This window comes from Solenopsis invicta, chromosome 5 (assembly GCF_016802725.1).
Source record: "Solenopsis invicta isolate M01_SB chromosome 5, UNIL_Sinv_3.0, whole genome shotgun sequence".
NCBI classification, from domain to species: Eukaryota; Metazoa; Arthropoda; class Insecta; order Hymenoptera; family Formicidae; genus Solenopsis; species Solenopsis invicta.
In genome coordinates this window covers 24,877,325-24,897,913 of record NC_052668.1, presented here as the reverse complement: position 1 = coordinate 24,897,913, position 20,589 = coordinate 24,877,325, and the positions used below count along the sequence as shown (strand labels likewise).

Genomic DNA, 20,589 nt, shown 5'->3' with positions numbered 1-20,589 from the left:
AGACTAGAATGAATTTTTTTAACGGTTTCGAGGGAAGCTCGAGAAAAATCTTGTTGCATAAAAATTGCGGAAAGAGGAGAGCGCAATTGGGATTGGCTACGTGCGAGTGACACGCGATAGGACGGTTCTGTTGGTCTTGTCGGCTAGCAGCCTTGATGAAAAGGGGAGGAGAAGGAGATCAGAGAGATGCGTAAGCCTGGCTCAAGCGATTCTTTTCCATTATTCAAGCAATTTATTTTCTGAAGGGCGTATTCCACGTATTCGCGACCTATTCCGACTTTTTTCTGCATTTATATTTTCTTTGTCTAAAAACGGTGAATTTTAGTAAAAAAAAAAAAAAAAATATTGCGAATTAATGAGACACGAAACAACCCCGATTGAGTATTTGCATTTTTTTACTCGTACTTTGGTCAAGTGGATGCATCATTTCAATACATCGTTTTTGTAGCGAGACAACTTTTTATTCTCGCGAACAAATATATTTACAAGCCATTTAGATGTCAGAGGTTGGAATTATAAGCAGTGTTGTTATAGGCAAAATATATTTGCACATAAACGTTTGATTGATGAAGCTTAACAGGGGTCTCTTTTTGAATACAATATTTACCTTAATCTATGAACTCGCTATCCCGGGCACATTCACAGTGAATTTATTTCTTTCGGGGGATGACGATATATATTTTTTTTTCGGGTTATTGGAAGAATTCACCCTCGAGGATCTCCGGGGTGTGTTAAGGTGGCGCAATGGCGGTGGCTGGTACGACCTATCGGCCGACAGGATGACGAATAAGCTTCATTCTCCCATGAGTCCTTTTGAAAGGTATCCACTCGTATCATAGATACGTTCTTCCATTCATTGGTCCCTCAGGTATTTTTCGCAGCGAAAACCGTGGAAGGGGTTTATTCATTCTCTTTTGACCCCATGTGTGCGTCTATCTAATCTTTCTCCCAGACTTTTGACTCCGAGACGAAGCTAATTTACTGCCACGGTACAGTTTGATCTATTTATCATTCGAGACAAATCCACATCAATTCCCTCAATTTATAATGTTATTCAATACGAATGGAAAGAATATTTTATGTGGAATATTGCCAATCGCTACCATTTCAATTTTATTGAAACTATTTTTATAAATCTGGCATTATAAACATCGCGCGTATAATAGCGACATTTTTCGATCTTTCAATAACACGGGATAGAGATAAAGATAGAGAGAGAGAGAAAGAGAGAGAGAGAGAGAGAGAGAGATTTTATGGTATATTAAAATAAATATTCCTTTACGAAGGAAACTTTTATGAACAAATAATGCATTTCTCTAAAGAATTAAAGTAAATAAAATTAAACCCACCGTTTTAATCTTCGTTTAGCGGAATAATTTTAAAATCCGTTATCGTTTTCAATATAAAGAGTATTTAGTAGAATTATCATTAATATTTCTTATTGCCGCGTACCGTTAGAATGATTGTGTAACATAAAACTTTATTTAATTTCTCTTGTATAAAATACAAGATTTTTCAAATAAATTTTTTCCATTGAAGTTTTTAATATAAAAGTTTCAATTAAATTTCTTTAAATAAAAACCATGCGGAAGATATTTCGATATTTGGTATTTTTATCTATAAATCTTTTATGAATAATAATGTATTTTTATTAATCCCTTGAAAGCTGAAAATTTTAGGTGACAAAAAATTCTACAACGCACATTTATTTATAACAGCTATTATTTGAGATTCGTGTCATTTGACAATTCTTCTTCCTCTTCAATAATGAAGAAAATGTACGCGCAATAAATTCTATGAAAATTCCGAGAAATAATGCCGACTTATTTATCAGATGTCATAAAGGCTTCGTTTATCGATATCATTGAAAAATAGCGCATTGTCATTTTTGCCAGGATCACTTCGATTAACCTACATTCTTCGTGAATACGTGGCGGCATTCAAAATTGAACTCTCCGAAATTATACTGGCCTCAATCTCTGCAATTCCACCGTTGCTTTCCGGGAATGCATTTTCCGCCCGATCGAAGTGGACTGGCTAAATCCCGGACAAGATTCGGTCTCCCAGGTCCTTTCGCGGAGACAGAGGTCGTCGAGTGACGTCTCGCTTTGGTTGCATAGGAAATTGCGCGATTCGGAATGCCGAAAGTTTTTCCGATGAGTGGTCCAGCGCGAATTGGCGCCGAGAGCAAGTCGAATGGAAAATACGCGGGCCTTCTGTGTTTGCCCTCGCGGATATATATATGTGCGGCGAGAACGCGAGTCGCATTTTGATTGATTCAAGTTGGCGACGAAGGCGACGGAACGGCTGGTCATCCCGTGTTCTTTCTCAGGGGGACGAAACTTACCCTCTGCGACATATCCGCGCTTTGCCGTCGCCCACGACCGCCGTTATCGTCCAACTTCAGTTTGCGAAACTGTCGACGGCGTCCTGGCGACTATTTAGACACGAACTCCGAGAACAAGCACGCAGCTGGCCTCAAAAGGGCGGCCGGTCAACCCATAACGCTTTCTGAAACTTATCGGTCGGCCACTGGCCATATTGCTACTTCGTGGACATTGCCGCGTCGCCTCTTCTGGCATTCAGCTGTGACGAATTAATTCAGAAACTGTTGCGAGAACTGTCAGCTTTTCTTCGGATTCAATTCGCGAAAATTTGATTCGCAATGTCCCGCATAAGTCGACACACACGGTCCGCTATATGGTCGTGAGTTTTGTGCAGTGTCCGTTTTATATAGAGTAATCAAGTATTTACGTTGTTCTTTTGTTACGTAGTAATAAATATATGTAGTTGTAGAGAGAGAGAAAGAGAGAAATGGGAGTGAAAATAAGTGATGATGTTCTTGTTACGTAGCATTTCCCAAGTTTCTGATATAAATCATTTTATTCTGGAAAACTAACAACGTTACTTCCGAGACCTCCAATAATATGTTTCAATATAGTATTGCAACAACACTGAGAGAACCGACGTTCACTTTATTGTTACGTTAAAACGGATTAAGCCTTATCTATATCCCGTGAGCGAGAGAGTGAAAATCGATTTTGGTAACAGCTCACTAAAGTTTGTCGATGGTTAAGAACCGAACGCGCGCGCGGTCGGGTGGTGGGAGACAAGGAGGGAATAAAAAGCGAGAAAGTTAATAAAAGACTGGTGTTCGAAAGTTTAACGCGGCGGCGGCCTACGAGATAGTCCGCGGATCCCGGGAATTAAGATCGGAGAGCTAGAGGACCGAGAGGAATACGATAATGCAATTTTAAAGAGCCCCGGTATAGTCCCTCGAACGGGACTATAGCGAACTTTATGAAATTAAGGGAATGGGAGTTGCAATATTGATAATGTCGCGAAGTCGACCGTGGTAAGTAGTTAATGCCCGTCCGGCCGCGGGCATCGAGCTACGATGCGAGACGAGTACCTCGACGAGGCGATTAATGCCCTAACGTCGAAGCCTCTGAGAAATGATCCCGTGAAAGAAATATCGACTATTCCTCACACGTATAACCCATTTCTCTCGGCTCTTATTCTTTTTTCGCGAAATATTAACCTATTGTCCTCGGAAGTCTGGAATAGTGCGGCATAATAAATCACCCATCTGTAGTTCGTTCACTTCCTCTCTTTTCTCTTTCTGTCTCTTTCTCTCTCTTTTTTTTCTCTTTCTCCTCTCTCTTCTTCTTTTACTCGAGTTTTTATCCTGTTTATTACAATCTCATTCGATTCCATCCGAGACTCCGCAACGTGATTAATCATCGGGGGAAGTGAAGTTGCGTCTTAACAGCAACATACATCGAAGTGGAATCTCATGTAACATTCGCTCAATGAAGTGCGTAATGTAAGGAGACGTCGCGTATTATTTAGCGTTATCGCGCACATTATTGCTCGAAAAAGGGGGCTCTAAAGGGCGTCGAGGGCGTCGAGTGTGAGCGACGCATGAAAAAAAAGGGTTGCGCGTCCTACTTTTGATGCGGACCTGTGATCCTCCCGTGGCTGCTCCTTTTCCGTGATTTTACCCCGCGCTTTCGGTAGGTAAGGGCTTTGCCGAAGCAATTAAGCGAGAGCATCGGGGTGTGACTGAACTGAGTGTGCTTTTAGCACGGGAACAGCAGCGATCCGTAGATATCGGCCACTTTTGGCGTGCGCATGCACGTGAGATGCGAATCGGATTCGACGGATCGCTCTCGAACGCGGGCGCGTGTAAGTGCACGTCAGGATCCACACACGTCGCGTCGGTACAAAGGGTCACGTAGAAGGTTGGAAAACGTAGCTCCGGGATATATTGTAACAGGGAAAGCGGTATAGCCACCGAGCGGAGAGCTATCTGCCGCTCGCGTACGTGGCATATCATGGAAGCGCCGATACACGTCCTCTATTTTCTTTCGATATCGCTGTTGTGGATGGCCGATTAAATCGCTTCACTTTTGATACGATACAGCCAGCCCAAAAACGAAAAAGCACCGTGAATGCTGATCACTCTCTTAGAGACGTTACGAGGAACGGAGACGTTCCGGCGGTATTATGTTTATCCGATTATATAAAAGAAGAGTAGACGTATATAAAAAATTAGCGAGATGGAGGGGGACGATGAATTAGCGCGATCCAAAAGGAGTTGAAACGGATTACTTAATTCCGCTCTCGATGTATTTTTTAGTTTACAGAAATAAAGGCTCGATTCCTCACCGACTCTCTTTTTCCGTGATTTTATGTACGACGAGTATTTTTTTATTTTCTTCGCAATTCCCAATTCCACGGGCATCAAAGAAATAGAATTTTTTTTTTTTTTTCCGGAAACTAGGGCGTACTTTAAATCGTTTTTTGCGATGGATCCATTTACAAATAAAATACGACAAGTACGACTGTGCGCAATCGTATGCAACGAGGTCGGGAAAGGCTTCACAACGGGCTCGTTTTGATTTGATCATCAGACTCGTCGCCGGATTTTTTATGCTTGACCAGTTAATTTTGCATACTATGCGCGTAAAGTGAGGACGTAATTCAACATGTGGTATTCGCCTCGTCCCTCGCTTGGTTGCGTATTTGCATGATTTTGAAATTTTCCTCATCAAAAAATGCAAGTCGTTTCCTCATCAAAATGCAAGTCGTGGAAAATGCTCCAATCAACAGAGGGGTGCTCACACCGTTTCACGTTTCAAGTCTCGTTCAGTTTTAAGGCTTTCGTTTGTGCCCGTTTTATTTTTACGAATATCTGAAACGTCTTAGCCGCCGCTCGTAAACAATCATTCTTTCGAGATAATTGCTATTGGAGGCGGGAACGTGTGAGGAAATTCGCGCGAGAGCTATGCGAAATGATCGTAAAGATGCGCGAGGATGTTAATCGAATTCCAGAAAATAATTAAATAAATTCCTGCAAATGAAATATTGTCTCTAACCGGCTCGCTGTACTTATTCAGGGAAATTAATTTTACGCGACGTTGAATCTGGCGCTTTCTCTCAGCGAGACGACTGTTCTGTCGGAGAGATCATTCCGGATAATAATTACAGAAGGAGATTTTGTAGATTTGCAAACGTTCTATTAAACGTTCGAAGGTATTTGAGGGTACTCTCAACACCATAGCTTCTACTTTTTTTCGTACGAAGGCGCGACTCTTCTTTTTTCGCTTTTTTAACGGTCCGACACTTGCTTACGTATTTCCTTATACTATTGCGGCGTGGTAGCCGCGTTTTCTTTTTACGAAAGTTTTCCCACTAGAACGATCACCGGCCTTGGTCGAGGGGAATGGACTGGAAGAGAGCGGGATGAAACGGTCTAGGTATCGGATCTCGTTACTTTTCTCGTAAAAAGGCGTTTTCCATACACACGGTTGCTTCATTGCTCACTAGACGAGGAAGACTTCTATACTATAGCACGATATATCTCTTAATATACTTTACACGTATATGCGAAGAAGAAGAAACAATCAGGGCAGCCTATTCGCTCATATCGTTGTAACGAGATGATATTTTCGAATCGAGTAGAGAGAGAGAGAGAGAGAGAGAGAGAAGGGGCAGCTATTACATAATAAAGAAATTTCATTTTAAGGTAATTTAGACATCGCACAAAGGTTAAATGCATAAAAGAGAGAAGAAACGATGGTAATTAGTAATAAGGTCGTGTTATGTAATAAGGACTTTCGTTCGTAAGGCGAGAATTAAGTAGCGATTTGAAAGTAATATTGAAAAAAAGTTTAATGTGTACATCAAAGGGATCGGAGAGGCGCTTTTTTTAAAAGAAAGGGTATGCTCTTTTATGGTATCGAAGTAAGAAGATTCGACGGCTTTCTTTTTTAAACTCGAGTTCTGAAGTATTGCCGGGAATTTTCAGCGAGTGCTTGAAAACCTGTTTATTGCTCAGGTGCAGGTGAGAAATGATGCGGATACCGGTCCGAGGTATAAAAGAAAAGCGAGGGATCATATATAAAGCCCCTACCGCGAGATCTTACAATACGGTCGGCAAACCGGGCGGAAAAGAAGTACATTCTTTCTGGATTGTTACTCGAGGGCGAAAGATACATGTGTCAAAGTTTACTATGACAAATGTTACGTGTAAAAACCGAACGTATCGAAATGTATTCATTGCGTACGCAAATATAGAAAAATTGTCTATCAAGTGATTGAAATCAGAGGAAGATGTATGTCAAATCGGATTTGAGTGAATTGTGCGTTGGTTGAGGCAAGTTTCTTAATTCATCGATTGATCTATCGCACCCCGAGAAGAAACGTTTGTTGAAAAACTGAAATAGTTAATCCAATACGTGCAACTAAATATTGAGTTGATTTTCATTCAATTAATTCTTGATTAAAAAATTGGATTGGTTGACACGAATGAACTTATACTTTTTTTGTGCTTAATAATTATTGAATCAACCCGATATTAGTTGATTGTATAAGACTAAATATTTTAGTTTTTTTAACAAATTTTTTTTTTTTGCAGTCCATCATGCGCAAATGCAACTTTGCTCTGCAAAAGCTGCGTTTGTGCATTATGCGATTGATTAATCGACGAATTAAAAAAAAAGAAAACTAGCATTTATATGTATAAAGAAAGACGATTAACATTGTTTACGACCGTGTCCTGAGGAGAATGTTTTTTTACACATATTTTCATTCTCCGGGATATGAAGAAAGTTTCCTGTAAATATGCTGTACCGTTCATGCGCTTTACACCGTTGCGAAATGACTGTTGTTCGCGTCATAAAAAGTTACATTTGAATTATTCCGGTAGATTTCCAAATGGAAACTCCCTGGGAAACATTCTACTTCATCCATCCATCTTGATCGCGAGCTTTTTTACGGTCGAGCGGATCTCCTTCGTGCTTTCTGTAATCCGTGACTTGAAGCGGGAAACGCCCGATTCCTTTTCTACTGGCGCACAGAACGTCGGCTTATTTACTCGAAATCGTGTCGATACGATAGATAAGACAGACGCGACGTAAATGGGTCGTCCGGGAGAAGGAGAAAGAAAGGCAGACAGGAGGACCCGGGTAAAATCTGTCGTAGTCTCGCAGATAATGCGCATCACTTCTCACGGGTTTTAGTAGCGTGTCTGCTGGTTCACGGTACGCGAAGATTTATAATGTCCCGACTTTCGGTTCAACGGAGGCACAGTTAGCCAGCGTGTAGCTAGCTCGCTCCCTTTTTCATCGTCAAGAAGCGGAAGGAGCGCCGCGGAAGAAACTGGGAAAGAGGTCGAGGAATTTTTAAGTACCTGAATATTCAAAGAGCTCTAAAATATTCGCGAATGTTTCGCGGATACCTATCGAGTATAAAACAGTTTAATATATACGCGAGAAGTGAAATTTGTCCGCGTTATTTTTACTTATAGCGATCGGTCGTAGTCAAAACTTGTTATTGGAAACGACGTGGGCATTCCTAGGTATATCACGAGCAGATGTAGGTACGTAGGAAGGGAACGGTTTAAAGACGAGGACACTCGATTTTTGTCAGTGATAAATGAAAACGTTTACGTGATTTTGACGAGATGGTGCGGTATGCAAAGGAAACATCATTTACACCGTCGAACACGACGGCGGCAGTTTCATCGACAAATTCAGTAGATTAAATCGCGCCAGTTTGATTGTTCCGAACAGACACGTCGACTCGACACTGTCCCAGATGACGGAATATCGGGACGGTTAAGCCAGCCAACCAACCGAATTGATTGCGTCGAATGTTGCTGAGTTGGAGAGGGGCCCTCGACTATCCTGGGCACCGAATCGTATCGGTGTCGAGTTCGACCCTTGACAGAGACTGTCTGCATCCACTGCATGCACAAGTTTTGAACGTTTGCTTGACCAGATGTTTCAACACACTCGAATCGATATAAGGTTTAACGTCAGTTATCGATGCGAGAGCATCCCGACGCGAGAGCGTTCGATCTAGGTCGTTCGCGACGGACGACCCGAGCTTGAAGGACCGCGTCAAGTTTCGTGTATAAATAAACTGTCGCAGATGTGTGCGCTTCAGCCGATCCGTCAAAGTTCTAAAGATCGATTAATTAATCCGATACGCGCGTCGTTCAATTACGCTTGCATTCCGATGCAAGGGGTAATTTTGATTTAATTGGAAATATTAAATTAAACCGTTATTTACGTTGAGGTGAAAGTCACGATGAAAGTTCTCGCTGATTTTTTTCATACCAACCGAAAAAAATAATCTTTAGTTATTATCAATCTAGCTGAAGTTAATAAAATGGTACAAAACATTTTTCTGTTTTTTCCTCTTATCAATATAACCGAGCTATTTCTCGAGCTGCGGTCCCAACGCTCGTTCCACCAGTTCCTATTAAACTTCCTCCTTTACTCGTTGTACAAGCGTCGGAACGACCAGGGCCATTCTATGCGCAGCGGGACTGCAATTTCAAAAATAAGATAACCGCGCGATCGGCGGAGTCATTATCGGAACGCAGTTTACCGGCTCGATGGGAATCCTTTATTCCGCCGATCGTCCGCCCGGGTCCCGGCCCCGCGAAATGCGCCGCGCCGCGCACGATTATTGCGCGAATCGTCGCTCAAGATAGCTCTCAGCATCTCGCCGTTTTCCTCGGCACAATAGATACGTGCCGTGCAACGCGATTACCATGTTACATGATTTCACTTCTGATGCTGCAAGGGCAAACACCCGGCAGAAGTGGTTGTCTGATTTAAGCCCCGGTGTATGCGCGTGGATCACGTTGAAGGAGAACGCCTCTGAGGGTGCTCCAAGATCTCCTTCGGAGGAAATGGAAACACGCCAAGAGGGCTCTTTAGATCTTAATCGGCGCCGTGTTAAAGCCGGCCCGATACCGCGGGAAAGGGGGACACAAGGCGGTGACGCGAATGGCAAACGAAAGGTGAAGAAGGTGGGAAGCAGCGGGAGAATTACCGGTTAGCCGCGTGAAGAGACTCCGTAAAAGTGAAATACTACCGCGGACGCCCGGCAATCTCGGGAGCTTGGTGACAATTTTTTATCTTTACGAGCACGGCGCAGCCGTTGTTCCTATTGCATAAGTGGAAACAAGAAGAATTATGCAGTTACGTAAATTATGGCAGTGCCACGGAAATGGCTTCCGCCGGTCTTGCTACTCTCGCCAGTGTCACCGCTCGTAAGAAGTGATGGTGTAAGAAAAAGATGAAAGGGAGAGAGAGAGACAGAGAAAAAAGAGAACAGAATATAGAACCACGAGAAACGAGGGAACTGGAATAAAATGAAACACTACAGACCGCGAATGCGGGACAATTCAGTGTGGTATGAGAAATACGTCATAAAAAAGGTATTGCGCATAAAAATTTTGACCCCTCGCAATAAAGATCTATAGCCCTTGGTTAAATTTGATGTTGCTTTTTGCAATGGGTATCGTCGGTAAATGTCTTTATACCATGAAGTCGCCGCTCCGACAAGCGGCTTAAAACGAATTGTTCCGACAATATTTCTTTCTCGTTAAAACTATCTCCGGCGTTACATTCAAAATCTATTAAAATAGAATCCAATAGCGTATAGAAAATCGAGCTAATACAATTATTTTTGAAGTTTGGAATTCACGAAGTACGAGAGCGCACGATATTAAAATTTCGACCTGTCGATAACAGGAATTTCAACTCTGGCTTTTCGCGCGCGCGCGTACATGTTGCGAATAAAAAACGGTGGAAAGTCCGTGGCCCATTGAATTGCGAACGCAACGAAACGCACGTGCGTGTCGTTAAATTTGTAAAATAAAATGTTTGCACCACCATACGCGTCCATACAGAAAAATATTCAACCAGGGGCCGATGCGACTTCGGAAAAAAAGAAGAAATCAAGATCTAGTTCGCGCGAAAGGTATGCGAAGATTAAAATTGATTTTTCTACGCTGTTTTCGTTTTCATTTTGGAATTCCCGTCTCGCATTTTGATTTCTTTTCCGTATCTCGCAGCATAGATTCAGCAATAAGGATTTACGAAATCTCCTCGTGAAATATCTCCTCGTGAAATTTCCCAGTCTATCAAAAACTGTTACCCTCAGGGGAAACGAGAAGGGTCTAAGACGATGGAGGAATGAATTAGGGGAGGCTCGAGCGTGGCGTAGACGAGAGGGTGGAGCAGGAGGCTTTGCGAACGTAAATAGCTAACGTGTCAGAAGCAGGCAGAATCGCCCGAATGGCACACGAACCTGTCCGGTCAATTGCAGTCGATAACTTGGAGAATCGAAGTAGCTAAGCAGAGAATCGTGTATTGCCGCGAGCAGGAAGTTTCGTCTTGAAATCCTTCCATCCCGCTGACGTTTATATATTGAACGCGGAATGTGAGTTAAGACGTTATATTGTTTGCTGGTAATGCTAGAAATAATTTAGAGATGTTATTGGATTTTAAGGATGTTATGTGTCATATCTCAAAATATTACCAAAAAATATATGAAAATTTCATAGAATATTTTAGTGTTACGTTGGAGGGTCTGTGTAAAATTTGAGCACAATTCACTTATTGGTTTAAAAGTTATTTATGTATTTTTTGTTGATTTTTATGTAAAATCGCGTTTTGCAGCACTTATTTGCAAATTTGACGAGGAAAGTGACATTACCAATTAAATTAAAATTTTTACATAACTAATAAAACTCTAATAAATATTCATGCAAAAATTTATTTAGATCCACTTACTTGTTTAAAAGTCATTTATTTGAAACTGCTACAAAATGTAATAATTTTTGTTGCAAAAACCATTATAAATCAAATTTTTCATTGTTTTCTTTTTTGCTGTTAGTTTGACACGACCAAAATTCGGGCATTCGCGATCAAAATTTTTTATTGTCGATTAGTAAAGAAAAGAGTAAACCTAGAGAAGTTCAGTTTTTAAATTTTAATAACATTTAGCTTGCATTAAGCCTGAGTATCCTTGTACTTTTCACAAAGTATCTGGATCATTTGAGGTAAACAATATCATTTGATTACTGTTGATTAAAATAATATTTGATAGCGATGAGAGAATGTGTAAAAGTTCATGTTTGCTTATAAGTCGAGGCAAAGGTTAATTGCAAACTTTGAATTGCAAATCTCTCGGAAATAAAGGAGACGTCGTGACGGCCGTTTGCATATTTTCTTCGAGAGTGCCGCGAATATAACTCAGCAAAAACTCGTCCGAACGGCGCTGGCCACAGCCGCGATCTTCCTTTTTAGTTGCAAAATAAGTAGCCCAAAAGAGCACGTAATTAAATGAAATTTTGTGAAAGTTCGCGCAAAAACTTAATATAATCCTTTTTCTAAAAATAGATCTACAATTTCATATACATATTTTCCTTTAGCGAACGTCCTCCAAACAATTTTCCTTGCTTTAATTAAAAGCCTCATAGCGCGGTCCTCCCGCTTGAGCTTTCTTCCAGAGCGTCGCATCCACGAATATCAATGCATTTTGCATTAGTCGCGGAGCAATCAAAGTTTCGCGCTTCTCGTTTATTTCGTGAAAAAAAAGGCTCGCTATCCGAAATCGCGTTCTGCCGACGTGGCGCGGCGCACGGTAGTCCGTTTAACGCTCTCGCCTCCGTCGCACTTCTAAAACGAGTACTCGTCTTGTTTTAATGGCGAATGCGAGAACCAACAATGACGACGACGACGACGAGTCGCGTTAACTCGCCTACGAATATGCGAGCGATGTAAATTCCGCACGTCGACGGAAGTGTTCCGTTTCAGTTGCAGTTGCACATCCCCCCGTTCCACCGCGGCGCAAAAGCACGTTGCGGCTTTCGACGAACGTCTAGAAAGTACGTCGTTGATATTTTCTCGAATGGCGGGACGAAAGTGGCTTCGGCCGTTAGAGGCAGCGGGCTTTTTAGGAACAAAAGGGGATTCGTCACGGTTAACGTTTCCCCCTTTCGCTCGCATTAATAATTGTAAACTCGAACCTGTAAACCGCGGAAAAAAAGTTACACGCAATTCTACTTTAACCCTTTCAACACGGCGTTAATTTACTTGAGTGCCCGGACGATATCGCCGTAATTTTCTAGTGTTTGCAAGGGATTCCAGGAAAACTGTTAAATTTTGCAATATTATTGGCACTTTTTTATCTCCGAGATGGAACGATTCATAAAAAAGTAACAGATATTTCTTTTTAAATAATTTATTTGTATGTCGAAACGATCGAGGAAAGTTTTGCGCACGAAACCGATTCCCATCGGCGATACAATCGGACTAATGCAATCGAACTTTTCCGAAAGTTCGGGATAAATCCAAGATTCCGTAAAATCGTGCCGGCTCGAAGATTTTCTATGAATTTTTAATCGTGCACGTTCGCGGTACCTGCCTACCGGAGTTCGGGATTTCCTACCTTACGTTTCGCACGTGGAATAAGATGCGAATCTACAGAATACCGTTAAAGTACCATGAGAACGTGACGCGAAATGCTCATTGCGGAGGAGTCAACCGAAGGGTGTATGTGCTACGTAATCGCAACATCTGTCACAGTTAGCAATCCTATTTGTTTTCGTTTCCGACAATTTGGACCAAATGCAATCTACCGCCGCGTAGCGTGCAGCACATCTAAAAGGCAAATGAGAAAATACGCGGATGGAAATTATGTCCGGTCGAAATCAAGATCGAATTGGACATGCCGGATTTGATATTCGGTCCTGATTCGGTTATCAAATTCGGCACTTACAGGAAATGTAACGCATTTTAAAGACTTGAGTTTTTTTTTGTGTGTCGGACAAATTAATATTATTTGACGAGTTTTACAAGTTGTTATAAGTTGTTTATAAGTTTTTATAAATTTAGTCCGGCACACAAAAAAACCAAATAAACTGGTTCAGCATAACTGATAATCGAACATATTATATAAATTTAATTGTAATAAAAATTATGCGTATCATTGTCTTTAATTTTAATATTAAAATTAAAGTTATATACATATAAGATATACTATAATAAATCTGGAGTACGTTTGTTAGACCAAATCTGATAATGATTTGGGCAGTTTTTTGTGCTAGAAATAAACAAAATATTATATATAATTTCTTATAAAATTTAAAAGTACATACATTTATATTTTCTATAAAATTCAATTTTTTTTATTGTTATAAAAATTATTTAACTTTTTGTTTTTATCCAGGAAAAGATTCAAATAATTACCGGGTGTAATATGTCGACCATCAAGATTTGTATTTGGACTTAATCCGGCGCAAGTTAAATTCGGATCAAAAATTTCTACCCGGGTATATCAATATTATGACTACGCTTACACGACAATCTTATCTCCAACCCTACCTATCGTAGATTTAATAAATCCATGTTCTAGTTATATCGCGTTAGTTTCAGCCGTTATACAAATGAATATCATCATGAAGATTCGGAGTGAGATCTTGCTTACGTCTTGACGCGCGTTTGTATCCCGGGTTAAACACGCGACGAGCACGTGATAAATCTCTCTTTGTCCCAAAAGGATAAGGGTCGCCGCACTGTCGCGCCATTTCCACTGAATATTTGAGCAATTTCTACGTCCGCAGTTGGTTTACACTTGTACCATATCCCTAAAGTCATTCGCATGCGTCTTCAGCCGTCGAAAAACGCCCCTGGGATTGTCTTCAACTCTCTTTCTTTCTCTCCTCTCTCTCTCTCTCTTTCCTCTCTCTCTTTTTCTCTCACTTCCGTTTCCCACGTTTGCCACGCATTGAAGAACGACGAATGATATCCGTCAGTACAGATGGATAAACGCGCAATGGAAAAGACCGGTCTTACTCTACACATAAAATATGAATGAGCTGGCAAGTGCATTTCTTGCTGGAAGAACTTGAGAAAATTCCTCCGCCGTCATTCGCAACGAGCGACGCGTATTTTATTCCCGCAGACAGGCCGTAGACCTATCGACATGAATGGAATTGAAGGCGATAAGAAGAGTATCTCGAGTACTGTTCTTTGCGAGCGATTAAAACGATGTTAGAGATATAAAAGAGTGTATTATTCGAATACGAAAATGAAATAAATAGAAAGCGTATGCGCAAAGCTTTTTTTTTAGAATTGAAAGGAAGACAAGCAGAAACGTTATGATTTGATTAAACATCGCTTCTAGCGCAATTCCATCGATAATGGAACAAGAGCTTGGGTAGTCCCCGCACTCACCAGCGATAAAGTTCTTAGAGCTCTGTTTGAGCGTGCAACTAACAGCTCGAAGCATCACCGTGGTGCAAATTCAATTCCTCCTTGATCGGCAAGGACTTAGCCATACCACTGTCGCAAACACAATCAAAATTTCTGTTACGGAACATCTACGATGATTAAGACTACGTAGAAATCGATTAATTGGAAACTGGCGCAAAGGTATTATACTTTGAGCAAGATATTATAAATGTGGAGGACATTGGATTAGTTGAGAATGTAAAAACACGAAAACACAGGATTCGGCTAACTCGTCGCGCTTTCTTCGTTTCGGTCCAAATCGAATCTACGACGGCAATTTGTCGGTAAATTTAGTTCGCTTTTCGATAATCGAAATAAATTCAATGAGCCACTCGAAGACAACATTAATGGCGCAAATGGAACTGGATCAATTACTGCAATTTCGCAACTTGGCTGAGGAAAGTTTATTGTTACTGTTTCCTAAGCCCATCCGAATCGATGAAGACTGCCGAGTGACACATCCCTGTTGCTCAGACTATTCCCCAGTGTGAAGTTTCGCGACGACCCCTCTACGTGACACTTTCGTGAGAAACTTAAAGTTTGACAAGCAGAAGATATATCCTTGAAAGGTGAGAGGCGCATTGCTCTTAAGTGATTGCCTAGGAACGTGGCGTCATCGTTTACAAATGGACTGATATATTCGAAGTTAACCCCAAACTTAACACGGGATATTATATTACCACGCGCAATTTGTCGCGTGCAGAACCACTATTTTAATCGCCGTTCAATATTCTTGACAGCTTATTTTGCTGTTATTTAAGATAAAATTCTCGTAATATACTTCCTCCGGTGTATCTTATAAAGCGTTTTAATAAACTCAAGTTGTTTCAAATATATCTCAAAATATTCTCGGCCTTTATGAAGAGGATATAATGCTCTTAAAGTTCTCGGCGATGAAATTTACATATTAAAAGTTAAGTAGGTACTTTAACAGTAATGGACAGAGCTGGGCGTATCAGGGAGTTGAAGTGAATTTGGAAACGACCACTAATCCGTTGGACTAACCGTCCTTCGTCATGTAGGCGAACAATGGTGCCGTAGAACTTCGAAACATGCTCCATCCATTTTAGTAGTTTTCAGAGGATCAGCTCGATCGGTAGATTGCTCGGAATCTAGTTTCGCGAAAATTTACTCTTTGTTTTACAAACACTTTTAAAGTGTTGAAACGTTGAAGATAATTACAGTGAATAATCACTTGTTTAGTTGCATGGAATATATTATAGTAATTCCATTAAAAGTATGCTGTCAAATTATTCTGTCAAACATCGTTGCTGTTCAATTTTCCTCAGTGAGCTCCAATATTCAGAATACAATGTACGAGACTGATACATATCGCGTTAATACTTAATGCTCGCCTTAGGATTTTTCGAGCATATTTTTTTCCTTTGAAATATTTTGTCAGCTGTAATTACAATATTTATAAATAATTTTTTTTTAATTAGCAATTATATGAGTAGAAGTGATGAATATAAGTAGGAGTCATTAATTTTTATATGCTTGTAAATGTGATGAAAATTAATTGAAATACGAACGACCGACGAGTATGCTACAAAGGATGGAAAAATAAAGGTGTGCATTAAACGTTAACGTTACTTTTATTGCTTTTATAGCTGAGACGTGCGATGCAATGAGAAAATGCTATCATAAGGTTTGACGTTATTACTGCGTTATAGCGCGAGTTTTTCCTGTGCGTACGCACAGACCCTCGCGAAATCACCGCAGCAATAAATCCGATATCACCGTTCCCGATGGATCTCCGATTGAACCAAAAACATTTCGGTTCCACTTTGGTGAAACCATTTTTCGTTTAAATTCTCATTGAAATCCGTATATTTATGGACGACACGTCGATACAAGCGGCGCAGAACATACCAGATTTACGATTAAATTCTCAGTTGTATATATGGCTGACGCGGTTAAAATCGGTCATTCTGTCGCAACGGGCGGAGAGCGGACGGAAAGTGTGTTTTAATTCTGTTTGACACCATAATCGAACTTTAAAGCTGTTAATCCGGAAAATTTCGAGAGATTTGTTTCGAAAAGAAACGCAATCAAATTGTATTGCGTTTCAATATGCGAGCACCCATATATTTTTTTTTTCAATTCCATTTTACGTATGGCTGCGTCATAAATAATAGCGAGCGAGATTGATAGCACTGGTTGTAACTGTTTTTTTTTCTCGCGCATATGATGAAGAGAGATACATGACATTTTTGCGAAAATAATTTTATAGAGTGTGATAGATTTATAGAGGAATATGTATACGCTTTCGTGAAATCGTGCCCGATGCCATAATCGGGAGCTCACGTGTGCGGCGCCGCAAAATTTAATGAATTTCGCCGAGAATTCGAAAGGAATGAGCTATTATTATCATTATGAATAATACAGTAATAATATGACGTAATATACTCCCATTCGATGTTGACTTTCACGTCATCGCGAACATGCGTGTCATAGAAGTTGCCTGGCAACGCATATAACATTGAGGTATGAGCTAGCAAATACTTTTCTTACTCACCTTGCCGAAATTCGAGAGACCACCGATTTGAGGCACTTGACCGGGTTCATCCGCCGTGCTGCAGTCTGCCCTAACGAACCAACAGGTCAGTAACTCAGTAGCTACAATCGTGAATGTTATTGTGATAGAATTCTCTCTAATCACAGGTTTCCACGCCCCCGTAATGCTAACGATAACGGCAATGGTATTATTCACAGGACAGTAGCTCGCGGCGAGCCACAATGGCTAGCTCGCAATCATACCGCAACTAACTCGTTTCTATTCCGAATGATCTCGGGGAATATTCTAGTACGCGCGACTTCATTAAATTTCCATTACACAGCGGCGTTCATTACAGAGATCCGTTACCAATCTCCAATTGGGAAGTATCTTGTTATATCGACACCTTCGGTTTTTGAATTTGTATTTTCGAGGAAAGAGACACCAGAGAGAAAAAGGTAATAGAGAAATGTTCATGTACAGGCAGATCGCAGGCTGCCAAATAAAAATGTTACGCATCGTTCGTCTCTTTTTTTTGTGTGTTTTTAAAAGAGTAGTTTTACAAAAGTTTAATCTTCCGGTTTTATGGGACATAAAAATCTCGATACAGACAGCCTGTAATGTCCCTATTAATCTGCCGTTTGTGCGCTCCTATTTCGGAATAATTACGAACATCTCTCTATGGATCGTTGGGTAGGATCGACAATATATTTTCCTCGGCAGTGATATATTGATAATTGGATCCTGTCGCGTAACGCGCGAATAAATCACGTCCCGATAAATTGGATGGCTTTTATGCGAAAGAAAGTAACCGGATTCCGCGCGAGCGCCGCGAGAAACGGCGGGGGCGGCGCGTTCCCGAATGTTTTCCCCTAGAAGTCATTTTCCACACGGTATACACATGTCTTTTGGCCGCGCACATCACATCACGTTATCCCGATTCACCCGGGGCTACACAACTAATCGTGATAACAAGCGTCTCTCTCTCTGCCTCTCGGCGGGGAGACAGAGGGGAGTTAAATATCTTATGTAGATGGGATTATGCGAGACGTACGACGTGCTTTAGGCGTCAGCTCGAGGACTCCGAGGTAATGCCACGTTGACAATCGTGCGCATTAGCGCCGTATCCTCTAAGCCCGTCGCGAATAGAGCAATGATGCGGTGGCAGTAATGGTAGAGATAATCGATAACCGAGCCATAATCGCGAGCCGTCGTGTTTCTACCATCTCGACTCGACTCGACTCGACTCGACTCGAGAGATCGGCTACACAAAGTTTCGGCCGCACTGCCGGATTTAATTGCGACCGACGACGGACACGCGCCATTAAATCTCGCGGCTTTCCCTCTCGTTCCGCTCTCGAGTCGCCGATCGAAGCCTGTACGCATCGGTGCCGTCGTCGAACATTCCGCTGTACCGAACTTAATCGCGCGGGACTCCGGCGATCCGGCACCTGTCGTGCGCGCAAACGCGATTTCGCGGATTTATGGCCGCGAGCCTAGAGAGGCGCGACAGCAACAACGGGTCCGTATTTTTGTTTGACCGCGCGTCGTAATCGCCCTATCTATTGTAAAATGCCGAGTGTTCGACGGATGCGAATAATATTGCTACAATATACATTAATCCGCGCGGGATTTATCATGTTACACGCGAGATTTAATTGCAAAGCAACGGATGAGCAAAGCAGGGATGCGTGAAATATAACGGACGTCGCGTACCGATCGCCGCGGAAATAAATCGCGCCGATGGTGGCCCGACAACGCTCCTATTGTTAATAATTTTTAACCGGGCGCGCTTTTGGCGCGTGCATATTTTCCCACGGTGTGTCCTTTGACCGGGCTAAATTTACATTGAAAAAAGGATTTAATAATAGCTACTAAATATTGTGTGAAATAATGCCAATTAAATACTTCAATAATATAATCGAAAATGATTTTATTCTTTTAAATATTTACCAAGTATAACCAAATTTGATTACACTTATTGAATATACAGAAAAGTAAAATTATTTTTGGTTACGTTAATTAAATATTTAATTGACATTATTTTACTTGGTATTTGGTAACTATTATCAAGCTCCTTTTTCACTCGTGAAATAAGTTGAGCGAGTTGATCGTTGTCTTGCGTGTTCCTCATTGTACATCGGGTAATAACGAAGGTATTATTCGACGAAGCAGCCTAAAATCCTCTTTTATTGTCAATTATGTGAAAATATTAACGATTTTAAAACACGGCATTTTAAGTAATCGTACCCTGTTTAAATTACTCCTCGGATAATTTCAAACCAAATGAGTATATAATGAACAGGTTGTTTGATCAATTAAACGCGGAAACGCGTGAATTTAATCTGAATGTAATTTTTAAATAATAGTACTAGATTGCGGGAGAATTGAACGTAAAAGTTTCAAAATATCGCACGTAACATTAATTAACTAGAAATTCGTATTGCGCCGGTCTCGATAAAAATCTTTAGCGGAACATTTTATGAGATTACTAAAAGAGAATTCGGGAGAAAAACGTAAATCCATTGCAGTCGTGAACGCGATAACGCGACGAAATTTATCTATAATAGAGCAGCGATTCTTCATCGCAATGTCGTAAAACAGCGCGATACCATAAAATCGGAAGCCGAAACCAAGAGGGACAGATCGATCAGGGCTCATCCCGTTTGTAAGAGAATGGCGCGCCGAAATGCGCGATACATCAGTTCAAAAAGCTTTTCTATCGCGTTCGTCTTGCAGCCGTCGAGAGACGTCTCGTAAAAGTTCGTCGCTGCTCGCGAATTTCCATTGTTTGTCGCACGGCAATATTTCGACGCTCCGTCACTGCCATGACGCCAGCTGAGCCGCACGATCTGCGATCTTCACATAATCCCGCATCCACATTCGATATTCTCTCTATCCTAAAACGAAACAGCTCGACTCGCGAAAAAAAAGTTGCTCCGAATTAGAACTCCACTGAACTGCATAATTAAATTTTTAGTCCTTTGTTCTCAAAATATGAAAACTTCTTTTTCCGTTTTGCTATGTGAATCGTCTTTTTTTTTATATACAAAAAGGTTTTGCTAAAGTATTTAAAAATTTAGATAAATACAGATTTGAAAAAAATTTTGTTAAGTTATTAAAATAATTATGTACGATATTCAAAGGCTGAGATTCAAATGCATTTTGCAGCATTGTTTATTCGCACTTTAGTCTATATAATTATTTTGATGATCCAATAAAATTATTTTCAGTTCTGTATCTAGCTAAAGAAGTTTTAACTACGTCAGCATAACTGTTTTTTAATTTCGTGTACACATTTAAATGCTGGATTTATTTTGGTCATTAATATAAATGCAACAATGGATTAAAATAATTAAATTTTTGGCGGATGAATTAATACTGTCTTTTTTATAATTATTAATTTTACGTGTTAAAAATATCCAGTTCTAGAATCAAAACATTTAAATTGAAAGGGCAATTTTGCTGAAATACAAATCTAAAAATAAT

The 20,589-nt window shown here is 40.7% G+C and overlaps 1 protein-coding gene across 3 annotated transcripts in view; it reads right to left on the bottom strand.

Moving 5' to 3' along the window:
- The window catches only part of LOC105195264 (dipeptidase 1), a 93,967-nt gene that overhangs the window by 28,449 nt on the left and 44,929 nt on the right, over window positions 1-20,589 (bottom strand). For all 3 annotated transcript variants that reach the window (XM_026130950.2, XM_011160628.3, XM_039449284.1), the window contains exon 6: window positions 17,122-17,191. In XM_026130950.2, coding sequence (XP_025986735.1) covers window positions 17,122-17,191 — 70 coding nt within the window. The remainder of the gene's footprint in view (window positions 1-17,121; window positions 17,192-20,589) is intronic.